At 34.4% G+C, this 16,872-nt stretch overlaps 1 protein-coding gene across 2 annotated transcripts in view; it reads right to left on the bottom strand.

The window, feature by feature from the left end:
* Positions 1-5,740: 5,740 nt before the first annotated feature.
* Positions 5,741-16,872, bottom strand: part of LOC145678472 (NADH-quinone oxidoreductase subunit B-like) — a 96,370-nt gene continuing 85,238 nt past the window's right edge. The window contains exons 6-7 of one of the 2 annotated variants that reach the window (XR_014130399.1): positions 8,833-9,005; positions 5,741-5,828 (exon numbers count right to left, since the gene is read on the bottom strand). Coding sequence is in view for 1 of the 2 variants with exons in the window: in XM_081748649.1 (XP_081604775.1) it covers positions 8,908-9,005 (98 nt within the window). In the remaining variant the exon portion in view is untranslated. Of the gene's footprint in view, positions 5,829-8,657; positions 9,006-16,872 lie in introns of those variants that run through there. The other variant, XM_081748649.1, reaches the window with a different exon arrangement.

The raw sequence follows: 16,872 nt of genomic DNA, 5'->3' as shown, positions 1-16,872 counted from the left end.
CTTTTTTGCTCTTATTCGTAATCTCCTCTATATGTTTTCCGTAATTTAATTTTTCATCTATCCATACTCCCAGGTACTTAAACTCTTTAACTCTGTCTATCTTTTTGTTGGATATCTTTAGAATATGACCTCTTTGAATTTTCTGTCCAAAAATTGTATACTTTGTTTTTGTTCCGGAAAGTGTTAAATTATTTGTTGAACACCATTTTTGTAACTTTTCTAGTATTTTGTTTCCCTTTCTTTCTACTTCGTGTCTTGAAGATGCCGACAACACTATCGCTATGTCATCAGCATAACCAACTACTCCTTCTGTTTCTTCAAGTCGATTAAGACATTTCAAACATGGATCTATTACAATATCCCACAATGTAAGGCCAGATATGGATCCTTGTGGGCATCCTTTTGTACTATATGTAGTTATATTTTTATTTGGTGCTATGTATGTTGTGTTCCTATCGGTACAGTAATCTATCATCAATTCATACAGAGACTTTGGTACCCCCATTTCTTTAAATTTCTTAAATAGTGATGGCCACCATAGGTTATCAAAGGCCCCACTTATATCTACGTATATTACTACCTGATATTTCTCCGTCTTACCCTTTTCAATTAGTTCCAAAAGTCTCCTTATTGCAGTCTCAGTACTTCTTCCTTTCCGAAAACCATGTTGTAGCCTATCATTTTCTATATTTCTGTATTTGTTTAATCTTTTTACGATAACTCTTTCGAAGAGTTTGCCAATTGTATTTAGGAGACATATTGGTCTGTAAGCTTTTGGATCGTCGTTCATTTTGTCGTCATTCTTTTTGATTATGACTAAATTGGCTTTCTTCCAGTTTTTAGGTACCCTTCTCTGTTTTAGACACAAGTTGTACAGTCTTGATAAGTATGGTGCCCATTTCTCCACTTGATCCTTGTATATTTCTGATTTTATATTATCCGGTCCTGCGGCTTTCTTGTTTTTCAGCATTTTTATGTATGCTACTATCTCTTCATTCGTAGTTTTTTCTATTTGTTCATCATTTCTAGGTGGTATTTTCATCTGATTTTGTACCTGCCTATGTTCATCGTTGTCTTTAGTTGGGTCGTCAGTCGGTAAGAGCTTTGTCATTAAATAATTTACTGTATTTTCCCAACCCTTAGTATGTTCTCCATTGTCCATTTTGAGGGTAGAAAGTGTTGTTGGCTTGTTTACTTTGTTACTAATTATTTTATATGGTTCACCCCATATGTCTAGATTTATGTTTTCCCTTAAAAATGCTTTCCAACTTTTTAATTTTGTTTCTTTTAATTTATCTTGATATTTGCTTTTAATTTTTCTATATTTTTCTAATCTTCTTTCTTTGAGTTCGGCATCCCACGTGGCTTGGTATAATTTCCTTGCTTTTCTGGTTTTCGTTTTCAGATTTTGCAACTCCCCATTCCAAATTTTTTTTGTTCTAATCGGTTTGTCATATTGTGATTTTGTTTTTGTTGAACTTTTGATAGCGTTTATTATTTCGGCTTCTATTTTTGCCGACAAATCATCCACATCATCATCATCATTTATATTCGGCAAGTTTATGTTTCTCCAAAATTTTTCCCAGTTTATTCTTTTGGTGTTGTAGACTAGTGTGTTTTCTTGTGCTTTCATATTTTCTTTCACATTTGTACCGTCAATCTCGAACATAATAACATTGTGCTCACTTAGCGTGGCCGTATCTAAGACCCTCCAGTTGCATATTCTGTTACTTAGATGTAATGTTGATAATGTTACGTCTATATTCGATTCCCCACCTTGCGTGTTTCTAAATGTTGGCGGATGTCCTTCTTCGTTTATAACCACTAGCTCATTTTGCGCGATCATTTCTTCTAATTTTTTCCCTTTTTCATCCGTAATCCTACTATTCCAGATTGGTGATTTGGCATTTGCATCCATACAAATAAGTATTTCGTCGTTTTTATATGTTTCGCATATTTTTGTCAAATTTATTAAAAAAGGTTCGATGTCCAGACTAAACTGACAGTAGCAATTTATGATTTTATAATTTCCCATTTCTGTTTTAAGTTCGATGCTAATTGTCCACGGATCTCTAAATTGAATTAAATTTAATGTTTTGAAATTCTTGTTTCTATTTACTATAACTGCCATTGGTTTATCTCCTGTGTTATTTTTGTTCGGTTTCTCCCCGTGCCTGGTTTATCACCTGCGTTAGTTTTAGGTATCTCTCCTGCATAGATAACTTCCATTGATCCCATCACCGTTAATTTATTGTTTTTGGTGTAGGGTTCCTGTATGAGAATAATATCTATCTCCTCTTTTTCTGCTAATTCTTGAATCTCGTCCATGACCGTTATTGAGTTTCCTGCGTTTATCTGCATGATTTTAATCGTATTGTTTGCAGTTAATTCAACCATTTTGATGGTAAAGGATTAAAAATTTTGACGTGGCAATGTGGCCACTCTGCTTTATGGTCATAGACGATTCTCCCAAAATTTTTAGCGAACTCTCTATACACCTTTTGCAAGTCCAGTGTCATTTCTCTTCTTTTGTATACTTTGTTGACATGTTCTAAAAGATTGTATGGATCAGATGTTATCCCATTTGCCTTGCAGTTACGATAATATAAAAGAAATGCTATATACTATGAAAGTTAATCTTCCATAACAGTTTATATACCCATCAACTGTATTGGAGTTGTCCCTATTATGGTTCGGCACCCATATTACTGTTAATATATCGTTCAATATAACCTTGTTGTTCTATAAAACATAAAATTAATAATCAATCCAAACATGTAGTCGATAACCTAATGCGAAATAAAACCTTCTCAACTCCACTTGAAGATATAATTTACTAATTTACTTATCAATCAAAAGTTCCAGGTACAGTTAAAATGGATCTTGTTGTGAGCAATAATTCGATTCCTTGTGCAAACATTCGTTTTCGTAATGTTATCTTGAACACAGGTTACTTCTCATCTCCGTAAAAGGAAGTCCACACTTCCCAATAGACATACCTTCTCGTTACAACCAATAGTGATGGCTCAAATTCCACTTTAAACAACAGCCCTCCCCTAATCAATCAAAGAACCAGCGAAACAGTAACTAAAAAAACAGAAAACAGTAAGTTCAGTATTTCGATCCGATACAATTGCAATGGGTAAAAGACACGACAACAGTTCGTCCTTAATTACTAAATTTAATTCAATAAGTGCAAACTGCACAATATAATTACTTTAAAGTTTAGGAGAATCTAATTTCGTCAGTACAATACTTCTGATCTGTTATAACGGTATGTCATGTATTCACTCACAAATATATCTATGCTGTATATGCAGATAACTAAAACATTAAAATGCTACTATTTCCTTAGGCATTTGTAACAATTACAATAAAGTTTAAAATTGTCGAAATTCAGAAAAGTTTTTATTATTAAAGTTTAAAGTGACACGCACCTATTTCAACTGAAAAAGGACATTTTAGCTATTACCGTAATAGAATGTATTAAATTATTTCGCTTCTAGCTGCCGTAACACCATTGAAGAATATTTTCTTCTTTTTTCTAACTTAGAAACAACATCTATAAATAAAATGCCCTTTTAGTTCAAACAACCCTAAAAACATTTTTAAATTGTCGGTTGCATAATATTCTAGGTGCCAAAATCAAATGAATAATTCATAATCATTATTATAGACACCAAACGTACCGGTCTCTCCGTCTGGCTAATTTTCATAGTTCACAGTCATGCTAATAGTTGTCGCCAATTGTGCTGCTGCTTGCTATCTACCTGACGCAGTAAAATAATGTAACCAAGCTATAGTATTCCAGGTGGTATCTCTTTTATAAAGCAAATGTTTCAATTTGTATATAAAGCTAATCCTATTGAAAGCAAACGTACTGTTAATGTCGCTACCTACAGTGTTTAGATGTTGCCAAATTTGTTCTAACGTGCATTGCCTGTTATGATATATATATCTCCTTTACTAATCCACTACTTTTATACGCATAGTCGCTACTAAACTCTCAGCGGAAAACAATTGAAGGTTTTCAGTGTTAAAAGAAATACCTTTCAGTCAATCAACTTCACTAATATAACACAACTTATTATTTTCAATCCATTTCCTTCAATCTAAAGTATTTTGTATGGAATTAGATAAAAAATTTAATTCCATATTCAGAATTTCATCCAGACTTCCGTTTTCTTAATATATATAACTAAGCGTTCATGGTGATATTTAATATAAAAAGATTAATTCCATATTCAGAATTTCATCCGTTGACTATACCACATTACGCTTGCAACATTATTTATCTACAATACGTTTTTCTCCTTATAAAATGTTTGGTATCAAATCTTCGTAAACAGAAAATACCGCTATTCATAAAATAAGTCACTTCTTAAACGAAATGCTTTCATTCGTTCAGAGTGTATTTCTAGTACAGAACATTGTGCCCGGAGTTCTCCTGTTTCCTCATATATTATCTTTCAACAAAATCTTAATTTCGTATTTTGTTGATCCGTCTTCTTTATCCGAAAAATATAATCGTGCGACATAAACTTGGAAACACAAACACACACTTAGTTTTCCTTCCGCAAACTAAATTTGTTTTCATTTAAGTGTACGTAAACTCATAACTAGTTAATAAGGAATATATTTTAATCATAGCATCCCAACTACCTAGCCTTATATATAACATATTATGTTTCCCAAAAGACGAAGAAAATATTCAGCTTAAAGATCCTTTGTGCGAGAATTCTGAAGGTCAAACACACACAGATACACATACAGACAGTAACAGAAAAAAGACCCTTACTATATGTTACAGAAATCACAATCAGCAGTCCGTGCTATTATATCATCGTTTTCTAAATATATATAACTAAGCGACTATGGTGGTACAATGACATAAACCCATATAAATTTCATTCTGTAGACATTTCAAAGATGTAAGTTTCCTGTCTTACAATATAAAAGAAGGAAAATTAACATAAAACCCTCGGCGACCTTATTCAGTTGTTCCAAAGAAAGTAAAAGTGATTTTTCATCCTGTTTTTAAGTATGTCGACCATCTATAGAATAGAAGACTCAATTCAGTCAAGTTTTTTCCGCCTCTTCGAAAAAAGAAAAGGAAATTACTATGATGTTTCACGTTAAAAGACTACAGTTGAGTATTGTGTTAAATATGTACAATTCTTCACAAATACTATATGTAGTTAAAGTGCTGTCATTTCACGCAACAAAATAAATCTGCAATTCTACAAAAACATAAAAAATTTGCTAATTCCTACTTAGAATCACAAAAATTTAACACCTTCCCCACTTATATATCTTGAAACTATATAAAACTTCTAATTTACATGAAAATGTATCCCAAATAATATATATGTTCCCAATGTTTTCGGTTTCGCGGTTACCACTGGCAAAATAACTTTTATGTTCTCTCAGTCAAAAATGTCAATGCTTCCAATTTGGGCTGTAAAAACGGTTTTCAGTAGCAAAAATTTTTGGAATCCCCTCCGGCTATGGTAAAAACTCTATCCCCTGGCAAAGATGTCAATATATCCAATTTATATGGGGTAACTTCTGTTTCCAATGGGGGAAATTGCGGGGTCACTTCCGGCAATGCTAAAAACTCTGTCCTCGGCAAAGATGACGATTCTGTGAAATCACTTTCACTTTTTGTACTAAGATTCAAAGGTTTCGCTAAATCCATATTTGAAACCAATCTATAACTCCTTTATGCCAAAAACCTCCGCTATATTTCAACAGCAAACAATTCAGGAAAATAGGTTTTATTCGCCAGTGTTTCTATTTATTTTAACAGTTTCTATTTTCTTCACGACCTAGAAAAGAGAAAAAAACAAGAAATGCAATTAGTTACTTACCGTATTACGACTTTTCAAATTACAAAAATATAAAATATTGAAATTGGCACTAACGTTCCCAACCATATATGTAACGCATTAGCTTTGCATGTGAAAGACACAAATTCGATTCCCGGCGGGGATTCTGCGGACTCCCTGTTCAATATAAGTTTGTTCTTACACAGTAAAGTTTATACTATTTATAATTACATATAACTGAAAAGTTCACAGTGCGAACTTAAAAAGAAGTAGTGTACAGTTTTCCACGTGAGACATCTCTGCTTCGATTCCTGGTAGTGTCATGACTCCCTGTCCGATATAACTTCCTTCTTAACATATACTTTATAAATACCTGTTATACGTCTTACATAATTTATAGCTACATAAGTAACTAAGTCTATTAAGCAAAATATTTAGTGCTGTTCGTACGTGTACAGATCATGCAAACAAAACGGTATTTATATAACTCTAATAACCTTGAGAGCAATCTCGAAACTTCCAGAAATTCTTTGCTCCATTCCGGCGACCGCAGCTATGATGTGAAGCATACAATGCGAGATGTCATACATAGAAATTCAACAAAAATATATTAACTTCTTACACGTGTGTGATCTGCATATTTTATTTCTAAAGGCAAGTTTTATTCTGTTTGTCAAATTAGCATTTCTTAAACATTCTAAAAAGCGGAAATCGTTCATTATACGTCACATTCTCTTTTCATATAAAACGTCCGTACGCTTCGTAATTCATAGCTGCATATATTATCATATTTCTTCTGTGTCATGTACATATCACATTTATTTAAACTAACAAGATGCTTCATTACATATGCGCGGAAAAATATACCTTTCATTCAAATTGTCGACCGCCCGTTGAAGAAAGTAATTATTATACCATATTATAATTCATCATTGAATAAACGACAAGGGGTATCTGTTACTTGTCCCTAAATTGTCAGTAAAGTACACCAAAGTAGATTCAAGGTTCGTGTACTTTTGTAGAACAGTCTACTGACGAATTCCTTTCCTCTTTGATTTCTTTAAACTAAAGCATATTTGCTCATGATCTTGCAGACATATATTTTCTGCATGTTTGGACAGTGTTTAGTATCGTTTAGATATAAAGGGCCTTATGGAAAATCATTATTGACGTATAATAAGCGTTATACTAAAGGCATGACTACTGCAGGAAACATATGTTAATCGAACTCTTTAGTATGTCATTAATCACGCGTCAAAAAGACTCGGGCGCAAAATTGCTAACCACTGTCCTCTAAAGATAGTGCTGAAAAACACCTTCAGTTACAAGAGGAGCCTTCTGTACCAGTAAATTTAAACTCGGAACAAAATTTTGAAAATCGAAAACAAAGATAACAATATACAAGATGTGACCAAAAAGCACGGAGAATGTAGTTGCACAGTGCCATCTATCGATGTTGTATTCATTTCAACTAGTAAGCCCGGTAGCCTAAGCCTTTGATACAGTCAGTGTCGAGTATAAACGAGTTGTGACATGTTAGTTTGCTTAAAAGTGCCAAAGAAGCTCACGAAATGTCAAAATCAGTGTATTGCAATGAAGTGGTGACATTGTAGACTGTTTACAAGTGGTAGTCTATGAGCGATTCAAAAGCGGTCAGGAGTCGCTTGAAAACGAGCAAAGATCGAGACGTCCTTCGACGTCTAAAACAGATGAAAACGTGCAATAAGTGGTACAAATGATTTGTCAAACATTCGAGAGCTTTCCGAAGAACTAAACTTCTCGTATGTGTTCGTGAAAAGCATTTTAACCACCGATTAAATGGGCAAATGTCTTCCTTCTTTACCACGAAAATGCGCCGTGCCACACCTTGCGTTTCCTCCGTGAGTTTTTGGTCGAAAAAAATATTCCTGTCTGTCCACATTCGCTGTGCTCCCCAGATATAGCACCATGCGACTTCTGGCTCTTCCCAAAAATTAAAACCGCGATTAAAGGAAAAGTTTCGACACCATTTCTGTCATTGAGATGGCCAGGCTGAACGTCCTTCCAAAAGAAGACTTCCACAAATGCTTCCAGTCATGGATTGAACGTTGGGATAAGTGCATTGCTAGCCAAGGACAGTATTCTGAAGGAGATTAAATCAAATTTCACGTAATATTATTACTTTGTTTACAGTAAAATTTTAACCCTATTTTTTGATCACACCTCGTACTGTATTTCGTTTGCAGATAACTTGAGTTATGAATAATTTATTTCACTGTATTGCACAGGTTCTATTCGCTGTGGGTACTAAGCATTGTAACGTAACTTAATTATGACTTATTAAATAAATGTAATGGCTACAAAGAAAGGAGACTGCTTCACCATTTAAAAAATCTCTTTAGCATTATTTCCTCTGATATGTTATTACTATTCATTCACCTGATGTTTTATGGTATCAAAGTTTTAAGATATAAAACGTTAGATTATTCACGCTTCAGAGTGTAGTTTTATCTATTCGAACAACATTCCTCATGCTAAGAATTAATTGTCTAGTGTCATAATGGGCGCCCGAAGGGGAAGGGCAGGGAGGTGCCTGACTCACGAAAATATAAACGTAATATAGCAAACAACGTATTTTAAATACCAGAAATACCAGACATAATATAGCAACCATGGAGATGGCTCCCCCTACAAAATTTTCTTCGGACGCCCCTGATTATCAGCCTTAAATCATACTAAATGCTAAACTTCTGATTACTGAAGAAAACATATACTTAGAAGAGAGTAAAACTCACAAAGAATCCATACAAAATAAGAAAATATTTACATTTTTAATTTTATTTGTGTAATCATATCAACAACAAAGATAGCGAGTAAATCATAAACTTATAAATGACAACAATATAAGTAAACATGAAGGTTTGCTTTCCAGTGTATTAATTTTCCATTAATTTGTGAACAAAAATATATCGTTAGTAATGCGAAAATAGTTGCAAAAAAAAAAAAAAAAAAAAAAAAAGCATACCTTTAGCCATATTGCATTATAGGATCGACTACAATTTGTCTGTTGCAGTTGAATGATGTCTATTTAAACAGAAAACTACTTTCTGTACCAACTCTGTACAAATTTGTTTCTTTTTATTTTCCTTTGGAGTTGTAGTACACCATACAGAAGTGCCTCTGCTGTTGGTGGGCAACCTACAGAAGAAAGAATTGAAAGATATAATCAATTATTCCCATTGTAGTTCTCGCCTTGCAAATGCAGTAGTCAACTGTTCGCATAACAAATATTTAATCGTCTACCTTTATATAAATGGATGGATGTGTATGTACTGTATATGTTCCAGCCTAATTCTGGAACGTCAGGATCAATTTTAACCAAACTTTGTACACATATTACTTACAGTCCGGAAAAGAGTGTTGCAGGGGTAAGACCCCTTAACACATCAAAAGGGGAGGGAGTGGGAGAGAGTGATCTATAAATATGATCGAAAATGACCGATACTAGTGTCGAATCCTAGTTTTCGGGTTCCCTCTTCCCTGAGACATATAGTGACACTCACGATTCCATTTAGGTCCAAATTCATCTCTCGTTAGCATCCCCGGAGGTGAAGTAGTGAGGTATAAAAATAATCGAAAACAGTCGATTTTATTGTTGAGTTCATACTTTCTGCTGTCGCTGAGGTGAATCATGATACTAGTGATGCGTTTAAGTCCAAGTTTAGCTCCCATTATCATCCATAGAAGGGGAAGGGTGACGTAAAGTAATCAAAAACGACCGACATTGGTGTCTAATCAATCGTTCCGGGGTCGTTGAGATGCATAGTAACACCTCCGAGTGCAATTAAAGTGAATGTTCAACCCCTATTATCATCTATATGAGCATGAAGTGGAAAGGGGTAAAAAGTAAAAATAATAAAAAAAAAAATACTTATACTATTGTCAAATCCATAGTTTTCTGGATTGTTGAGATGAATAGTTATACTCTCGATTCCATTAAATGCAAATTCAGGACCCCATTGGTTTGTGGATGAGACAAAATAGTACATAAAATGTCTAAAATGACTGATATTACTGTCGAATCCATTGAGGTATATTGTCGATTACTGTGTTTTTGGGGTTGATGATCTGCTAAGTGCCAATCGGAGTGACATTTAAGCTTAAGCTTAGTCTAGTACAGACACACCGGCTGGCTTGGAAATTTGTAAGGACTATGCCAAAGGCGTTGTTCATACAGTATATATATTTAAGAGGTATCGCATCACAGTTTGCGACACAAAATCCTAGAAATGCGATGCAAACGAAAACCTGTATCACAAAATGCGATGCATCTATAATCATAATTTACTACTGAAGTGGGATATTTTTGCAACAGAAGGGATGAATATATCATTGCCTTTCCTTTATGACAGAAAAGTTCTCTTACGATATTACATACAATTAAAGCTCAGTGATAATTCCCTCAGAAGTCCTTCATTTATCGTTAGTTGTTTTTATGCTCTCAAGAACACAATCTACTACAGACTACAAACCAAAACACTGAAAACTGGTAGTGAAATTGACGACAGACAACGTACTCATCGACACTTTATTCTATCTGTAAAGAAAATGGCTCAATGAACTCTTGAAATCCAAAACTCAAGCTCTTCTAGAAAAATAGATTATTAACTAAGCATTGGAACTTAGCAGTACTCTTTTCTGCCCTCGTACTTTTTCATATTCGTTTCATAGTATTTGCCCAGAAATATACAGGGTGTTTCAGATAAAACGACCAGTGCTTATAAATCCGAAATGGCTGAGAATAAAAATATGAAACAAAAACTGAGATAGGAAAATGTTATAGGGCGCATCACATGGTGTTGTTGTGGTGACCCACAGGGCCCTCCTTCGAGGGGGCTCAGGGGCCAACTTCAAATTTTCAAATGGGAACACGTATTGAATCATACCTCATTCAATAGTACTTGAAAAATGAAACAACTTTTTTAGGAAACAATTTTCGATCTGGGCCACCGTTTTCAAAATGGCCGCAAAAAGTGTCCTGTATCAGATAAAACGTCCAGTGCTTATAGGCCTAAATCAGAAACGGCTGAGAATAGAGAGATGAAACAAAAACTGAGATAGAAACGATGATAAAGCATATCAAGTGGTGTTGTTGTGGTGACCCTCAGGAAACTCCGTGAAGGGGACCCAGCTGTCAACTTCAAACTGATACAGGACTTTTTGCGGCCATTTTGAAAACGGTGCACCAGATCGAAAATTGTTTCCTACAAAAGTTGTTTCGTATTTCAAGGACTATTGAATGAGGTATGATTCAATACATGTTCCCATTTGAAAATTTGAAGTTGGCCCCTGGGCCCCCCTGAAGGAGGGCCCTGTGGGTCACCACGACAACACCATGTGATACGCCCTATGACATTTCCCTATCTCAGTTTTTGTTTCATCTTTTTGTTCACAGCCATTTCGGATTTATAAGCACTGGACGTTTTATCTGATATAGGACACTTTTTGCAGCCATTTAAAAACGGTGGCCCAAATCGAAAATTGTTTCCTACAAAAGTTGTTTCGTTTTTCAAGTACTATTGAATGAGGTATGATTCAATACATGTTCCTATTTGAAAATTTGAAGTTGGCCCCTGGGCCCCCTTGAAAGAGGGCCCTGTGGGTCACCGCAACAACACCATGTGATGCGCTCTATGACATTTTCCTATCTCAGTTTTTGTTTCTTTTTATTCTCAGCCGTTTCGGATTTATAAGCACTGGACGTTTTATCTGAAACACCCTGTATATTCGTTTCGCTATGCTCTCCTATTTTACATTAAAAAGATGGAAGAAAGTGTTCGGTTTAAAATGTGTTTTTTTTTTTTTTTTTAAGTGGAAAAACATACTGAATCCAATCAGCAATTGGCTAAAATTAAGAAATGAACATTTGTGTGAAATCAAGCTATTTGGCTTTTATCGCAAAAATGAAGGCTCACTTCGTGGATTGCGTGATTCAGTTCCCCGTTTCTTGAAGTTATTGAATCCAGTTCCTCGGATTCAAAACTTAATAATAATAATAATAATAATAATAATAATAATAATAATAATAATAATAATAATAATAATAATAATAATAATAATAATAATAATAATAATAAAACTTATTCAATAACAGCCACCAGTTTAAACACTGAAGAATGCCGAAGTTAGAACCTTTTAAAATCATAATTGCAATTACTTTTCCCCCTTTCTTTGCTTTTCATTATTAAATACAAAAAAGTTAGTTATTTCATTCAAAAGAATAAAATAAATAAATAACAAATTAGTAATACGAGTAACTCCTTCGTTTCAAAAAATACGATACAAAACGATGTAAATTTATAAATTACAATGTAAATTTAGATTTGTTTCACAGTTGGCAACGTAAACAAAAATCTAAAAAAAAAAAAAAAAAAAAAACTAAAGCATATGCTACGCAGAAACTCCTTTCCCCATCAAAAAAATAAATAAATAAATAAAAATAAAAATAAAAATAAATAAAAATAAAACACCACCTTACGAAGACACATGTGTCGGGTGAGAAGGATTGCATGCTACTGTGAAATTTAGAGCTATGTCGGCGTATTGGTGTAAATGGAGTAGCCAGATGAAAGCGTGTTCTGGGAGAAAGCAGCAGTTCTCTACTAGCCAAGTTGGTGGATCTCATAGTGATTGGTACGGCAACTAGAGCACTAGTTCCAAGAGTGGTCAGAATGACTTTAACGACTGTGATACTGCAGGGTGGAAGGCAACGGGAAACCAACACTCTATTTTTGCGTAGTTTGCTGATCGCATAAAGAAAACATATATACAGTGGTCTTTCGCAAGTCAAAACATGTCGTCTTTATTCCTGATAGTTATCAACACTAAATTATTTTCTTTCCATATTTTGTTCAGCAGTACCAAAGGACATTAAACATGCAATAACCTGATATAGTAATGTCTTTTTTACAAATAATGTTATTTACGGTTTGCAACACTGTAACTCCATGTCCTGATGTTTCATGTATTCGTTGCAATAACTGTATATAGGCCTATAGCACCTTTTCGCAATGTATTATTACTATTGTGCCACGATTTGAATTGTAAATACTATTTTCGAAAGTCAACGAATCTACCCACAAGCTCTGTAATACATTGCCTGGGACATCTTGTATATATAAACATGAATGTGTATGTATGTATGCTCCACCATATCTATGAAACACATAGAGTTATTTCAAAAAATCTTGGTACCTACACCTATGATTTACAATGTGGGGAACATAGGAAGTAGTTCTAATAGAATAGAAAGGAGTGGCGTAAAAATAATCGAATACAACATACATTAATGTGTCAAATGCGTAGTTTTCGTGCAAACTGATGTGAATTCTGACGCCCTGAACGCCGTTTAGTCCAAGCTTAGCTCCAGTGTGGTAAGCATCTCCAAGGTGCTGTCGAAAGGGTATGACATGTAAAAATAATCGAAAACCCTACATTAGTATCAAATCCATAGTTTTCGGTGTCTCTAAGTTGATTGGTGATCGCTCAGATGTCTTTTAATCCATTCTAACTTGACCCACCAGTGGAAATAAGACCTCTAGCACGGCTAGACAGAGGAGAAAGGGTGACATAAAAATCATTGAAAACGACTTATATTAGTGTCGAATCATGGCCGGCCTTACGTGGTGCGGGGCCCAATTGGGAACATTTTGCTAGGACACACTCTTCCTAGGATCTCAACACACTGTGTTACAGTGATGATAATAACGACTTAGAAAACAATTGCAGAAGTTTGTCAAAACTGATGCATAACATATATAAAGGAATTTTGGATTTCAGAATATTAGTGTCAACTCGCACTGCAAAAAATTTCAACGTTTGAAGAGCTTCTCAAGTTCATCGTGCAGTACGGAGATGATTGAATGTTCTCCAATTATATGAAAATATGACCAAAAATACTGTTCACCCTTGCAGTTTTCATTACCAGCTATGAAAAATAATTAGCAAATTAAAAGTAATTGAATGCCACTCATTCTAGCTTTGGAACTTCTTTTATAAAATAACAGACAAATTCTGACCAAAGCATATATTAACTAATAAATAATAGCGTTACAGTTTCGGCAAATTGACTTTGCCTTCATCAGACACATTATGAAATACAATTTCTAAGATTACAGCTTATATACTTCTTAAAGTGAGAGGAGGTATTCCATGAACCAATCATATTCGTCCTTTCCTTTAACAATTTTTAATTAATACAAATGCAACTTTTAATGATCAACTTTCACTTAAGAGCTAAACTTTTAATTGGCACACCTGTGTATGAATAACTTTCACTTTTGAAAAACAAACTTTTAATTGTCTATCCGTTGTTCAACACACCTGTTTTAATCTCTTCTTTCTTCTCTGTTTTATCCAATATCTTTCTCCATACCTCATGTATATTTAGTCCGCTATTCCAATTCATAAGTTTCTCGCTTCCTTCCTTTCTTATCCATTCTGCCTCTTTCCATTTTCTTATAATGCTTCTTTTCTCCTTTTCCAGCCCCTCTACGCCTTCCCAGTCTATTTCATGTCCTGTCTCCCTTACATGTTTATATATAGCGTTACTATCTCTCTTCAATCGAACGTCGTCCTTGTGCTGTTTAATCCTTTCTTGTAACCTTTTTCCTGTTTCTCCTACATAACTCATATCACATTCTTTGCATTTAATTCTATATACAACCCCTTCATCACTTATTTGAATCTCTGTTACCTTCCTTTTCCTCGTTCGCAATGCATCTAACATTCTTCTGCTACCTTTTCTGTACGTTCTTACTCCTCCTTTTCTCAATAAGTTTTTTAAGACTTCCGTTTTTTCTCCTATGCTCTCTATCCCGAACCAGCTTTTCTTTTCTTCTTCTCTATCTTCTCTCACTTCCTTCTGCCTTCTGCCCTCTTCTTTCTTGCTATTCTTCTTCAATATATCCTCACTATATCCATTCTGCATTAATAAACTGTGAAACTGTTCTATGTCTTCTTTTCTCTTCTCGTCATCACTGTCTATCATTCTTATCCTTCTCTCCATGTTTCTAATAAAGTTCCTTTTAGTTCCTTCATCTACATCACTTCTTCTATGGCAATAAACACCTGCTGAACATTGTTTTCTATACCATGTTGTTTCAAATTTCCCTCCTACTTTCCTTATTGTCATATCTAAAAAGTTTATTTTCCCCTCTTCCTCTAATTCTACCTCCAGGCTTATTCCTTTTTCTTTATCTTCTATCCTTCTCACAAATTGCTCGAATTGTCTCTTCGTTCCTTTCCAAATACCTAAACAATCATCCACATACCTGCAAAACATAATCAGTCTTTCGCCTCCTTCTTCTTTAACTTTCTCTTCCCATTTATTCATCACAATTTCTGATAACACTGGGCTTAATTTCGATCCTATACTTAGTCCTTCCTTTATTTTCACTAATTTTTCTCCTATCGTACACACACTGTTCTCCCATAGCCCAGTGTTATCAGAAATTGTGATGAATAAATGGGAAGAGAAAGTTAAAGAAGAAGGAGGCGAAAGACTGATTATGTTTTGCAGGTATGTGGATGATTGTTTAGGTATTTGGAAAGGAACGAAGAGACAATTCGAGCAATTTGTGAGAAGGATAGAAGATAAAGAAAAAGGAATAAGCCTGGAGGTAGAGTTAGAGGAAGAGGGGAAAATAAACTTTTTAGATATGACAATAAGGAAAGTAGGAGGGAAATTTGAAACAACATGGTATAGAAAACAATGTTCAGCAGGTGTTTATTGCCATAGAAGAAGTGATGTAGATGAAGGAACTAAAAGGAACTTTATTAGAAACATGGAGAGAAGGATAAGAATGATAGACAGTGATGACGAGAAGAGAAAAGAAGACATAGAACAGTTTCACAGTTTATTAATGCAGAATGGATATAGTGAGGATATATTGAAGAAGAATAGCAAGAAAGAAGAGGGCAGAAGGCAGAAGGAAGTGAGAGAAGATAGAGAAGAAGAAAAGAAAAGCTGGTTCGGGATAGAGAGCATAGGAGAAAAAACGGAAGTCTTAAAAAACTTATTGAGAAAAGGAGGAGTAAGAACGTACAGAAAAGGTAGCAGAAGAATGTTAGATGCATTGCGAACGAGGAAAAGGAAGGTAACAGAGATTCAAATAAGTGATGAAGGGGTTGTATATAGAATTAAATGCAAAGAATGTGATATGAGTTATGTAGGAGAAACAGGAAAAAGGTTACAAGAAAGGATTAAACAGCACAAGGACGACGTTCGATTGAAGAGAGATAGTAACGCTATATATAAACATGTAAGGGAGACAGGACATGAAATAGACTGGGAAGGCGTAGAGGGGCTGGAAAAGGAGAAAAGAAGCATTATAAGAAAATGGAAAGAGGCAGAATGGATAAGAAAGGAAGGAAGCGAGAAACTTATGAATTGGAATAGCGGACTAAATATACATGAGGTATGGAGAAAGATATTGGATAAAACAGAGAAGAAAGAAGAGATTAAAACAGGTGTGTTGAACAACGGATAGACAATTAAAAGTTTGTTTTTCAAAAGTGAAAGTTATTCATACACAGGTGTGTCAATTAAAAGTTTAGCTCTTAAGTGAAAGTTGATCATTAAAAGTTGCATTTGTATTAATTAAAAATTGTTAAAGGAAAGGACGAATATGATTGGTTCATGGAATACCTCCTCTCACTTTAAGAAGTATATAAGCTGTAATCTTAGAAATTGTATTTCATAATGTGTCTGATGAAGGCAAAGTCAATTTGCCGAAACTGTAACGCTATTATTTATTAGTTAATATATGCTTTGGTCAGAATTTGTCTGTTATTTTATAAAAGTAATTCTTTCGTACTTAAGAGCATTCATGGGAGAATTATCTTGCTTTACGAAGTGTAGACGGGAAAAAAGTTGAAAAAACGAATTTTTGAGGACATTAGACAAATTTGCAACAGCTGAGATAAGAAAAATAACAGCGTAAGTTATATATATCAAATCAGCGTTGCCAGATCTAGCATAATGATGCTAGATCTAGCATAATTT

The sequence above is a fragment of the Thermobia domestica genome, chromosome 2, assembly GCF_964235325.1.
Source record: "Thermobia domestica chromosome 2, izTheDome1.hap1.1, whole genome shotgun sequence".
Lineage (NCBI taxonomy): Eukaryota > Metazoa > Arthropoda > Insecta > Zygentoma > Lepismatidae > Thermobia > Thermobia domestica.
This window is presented reverse-complemented; position numbering and strand designations above follow the sequence as displayed.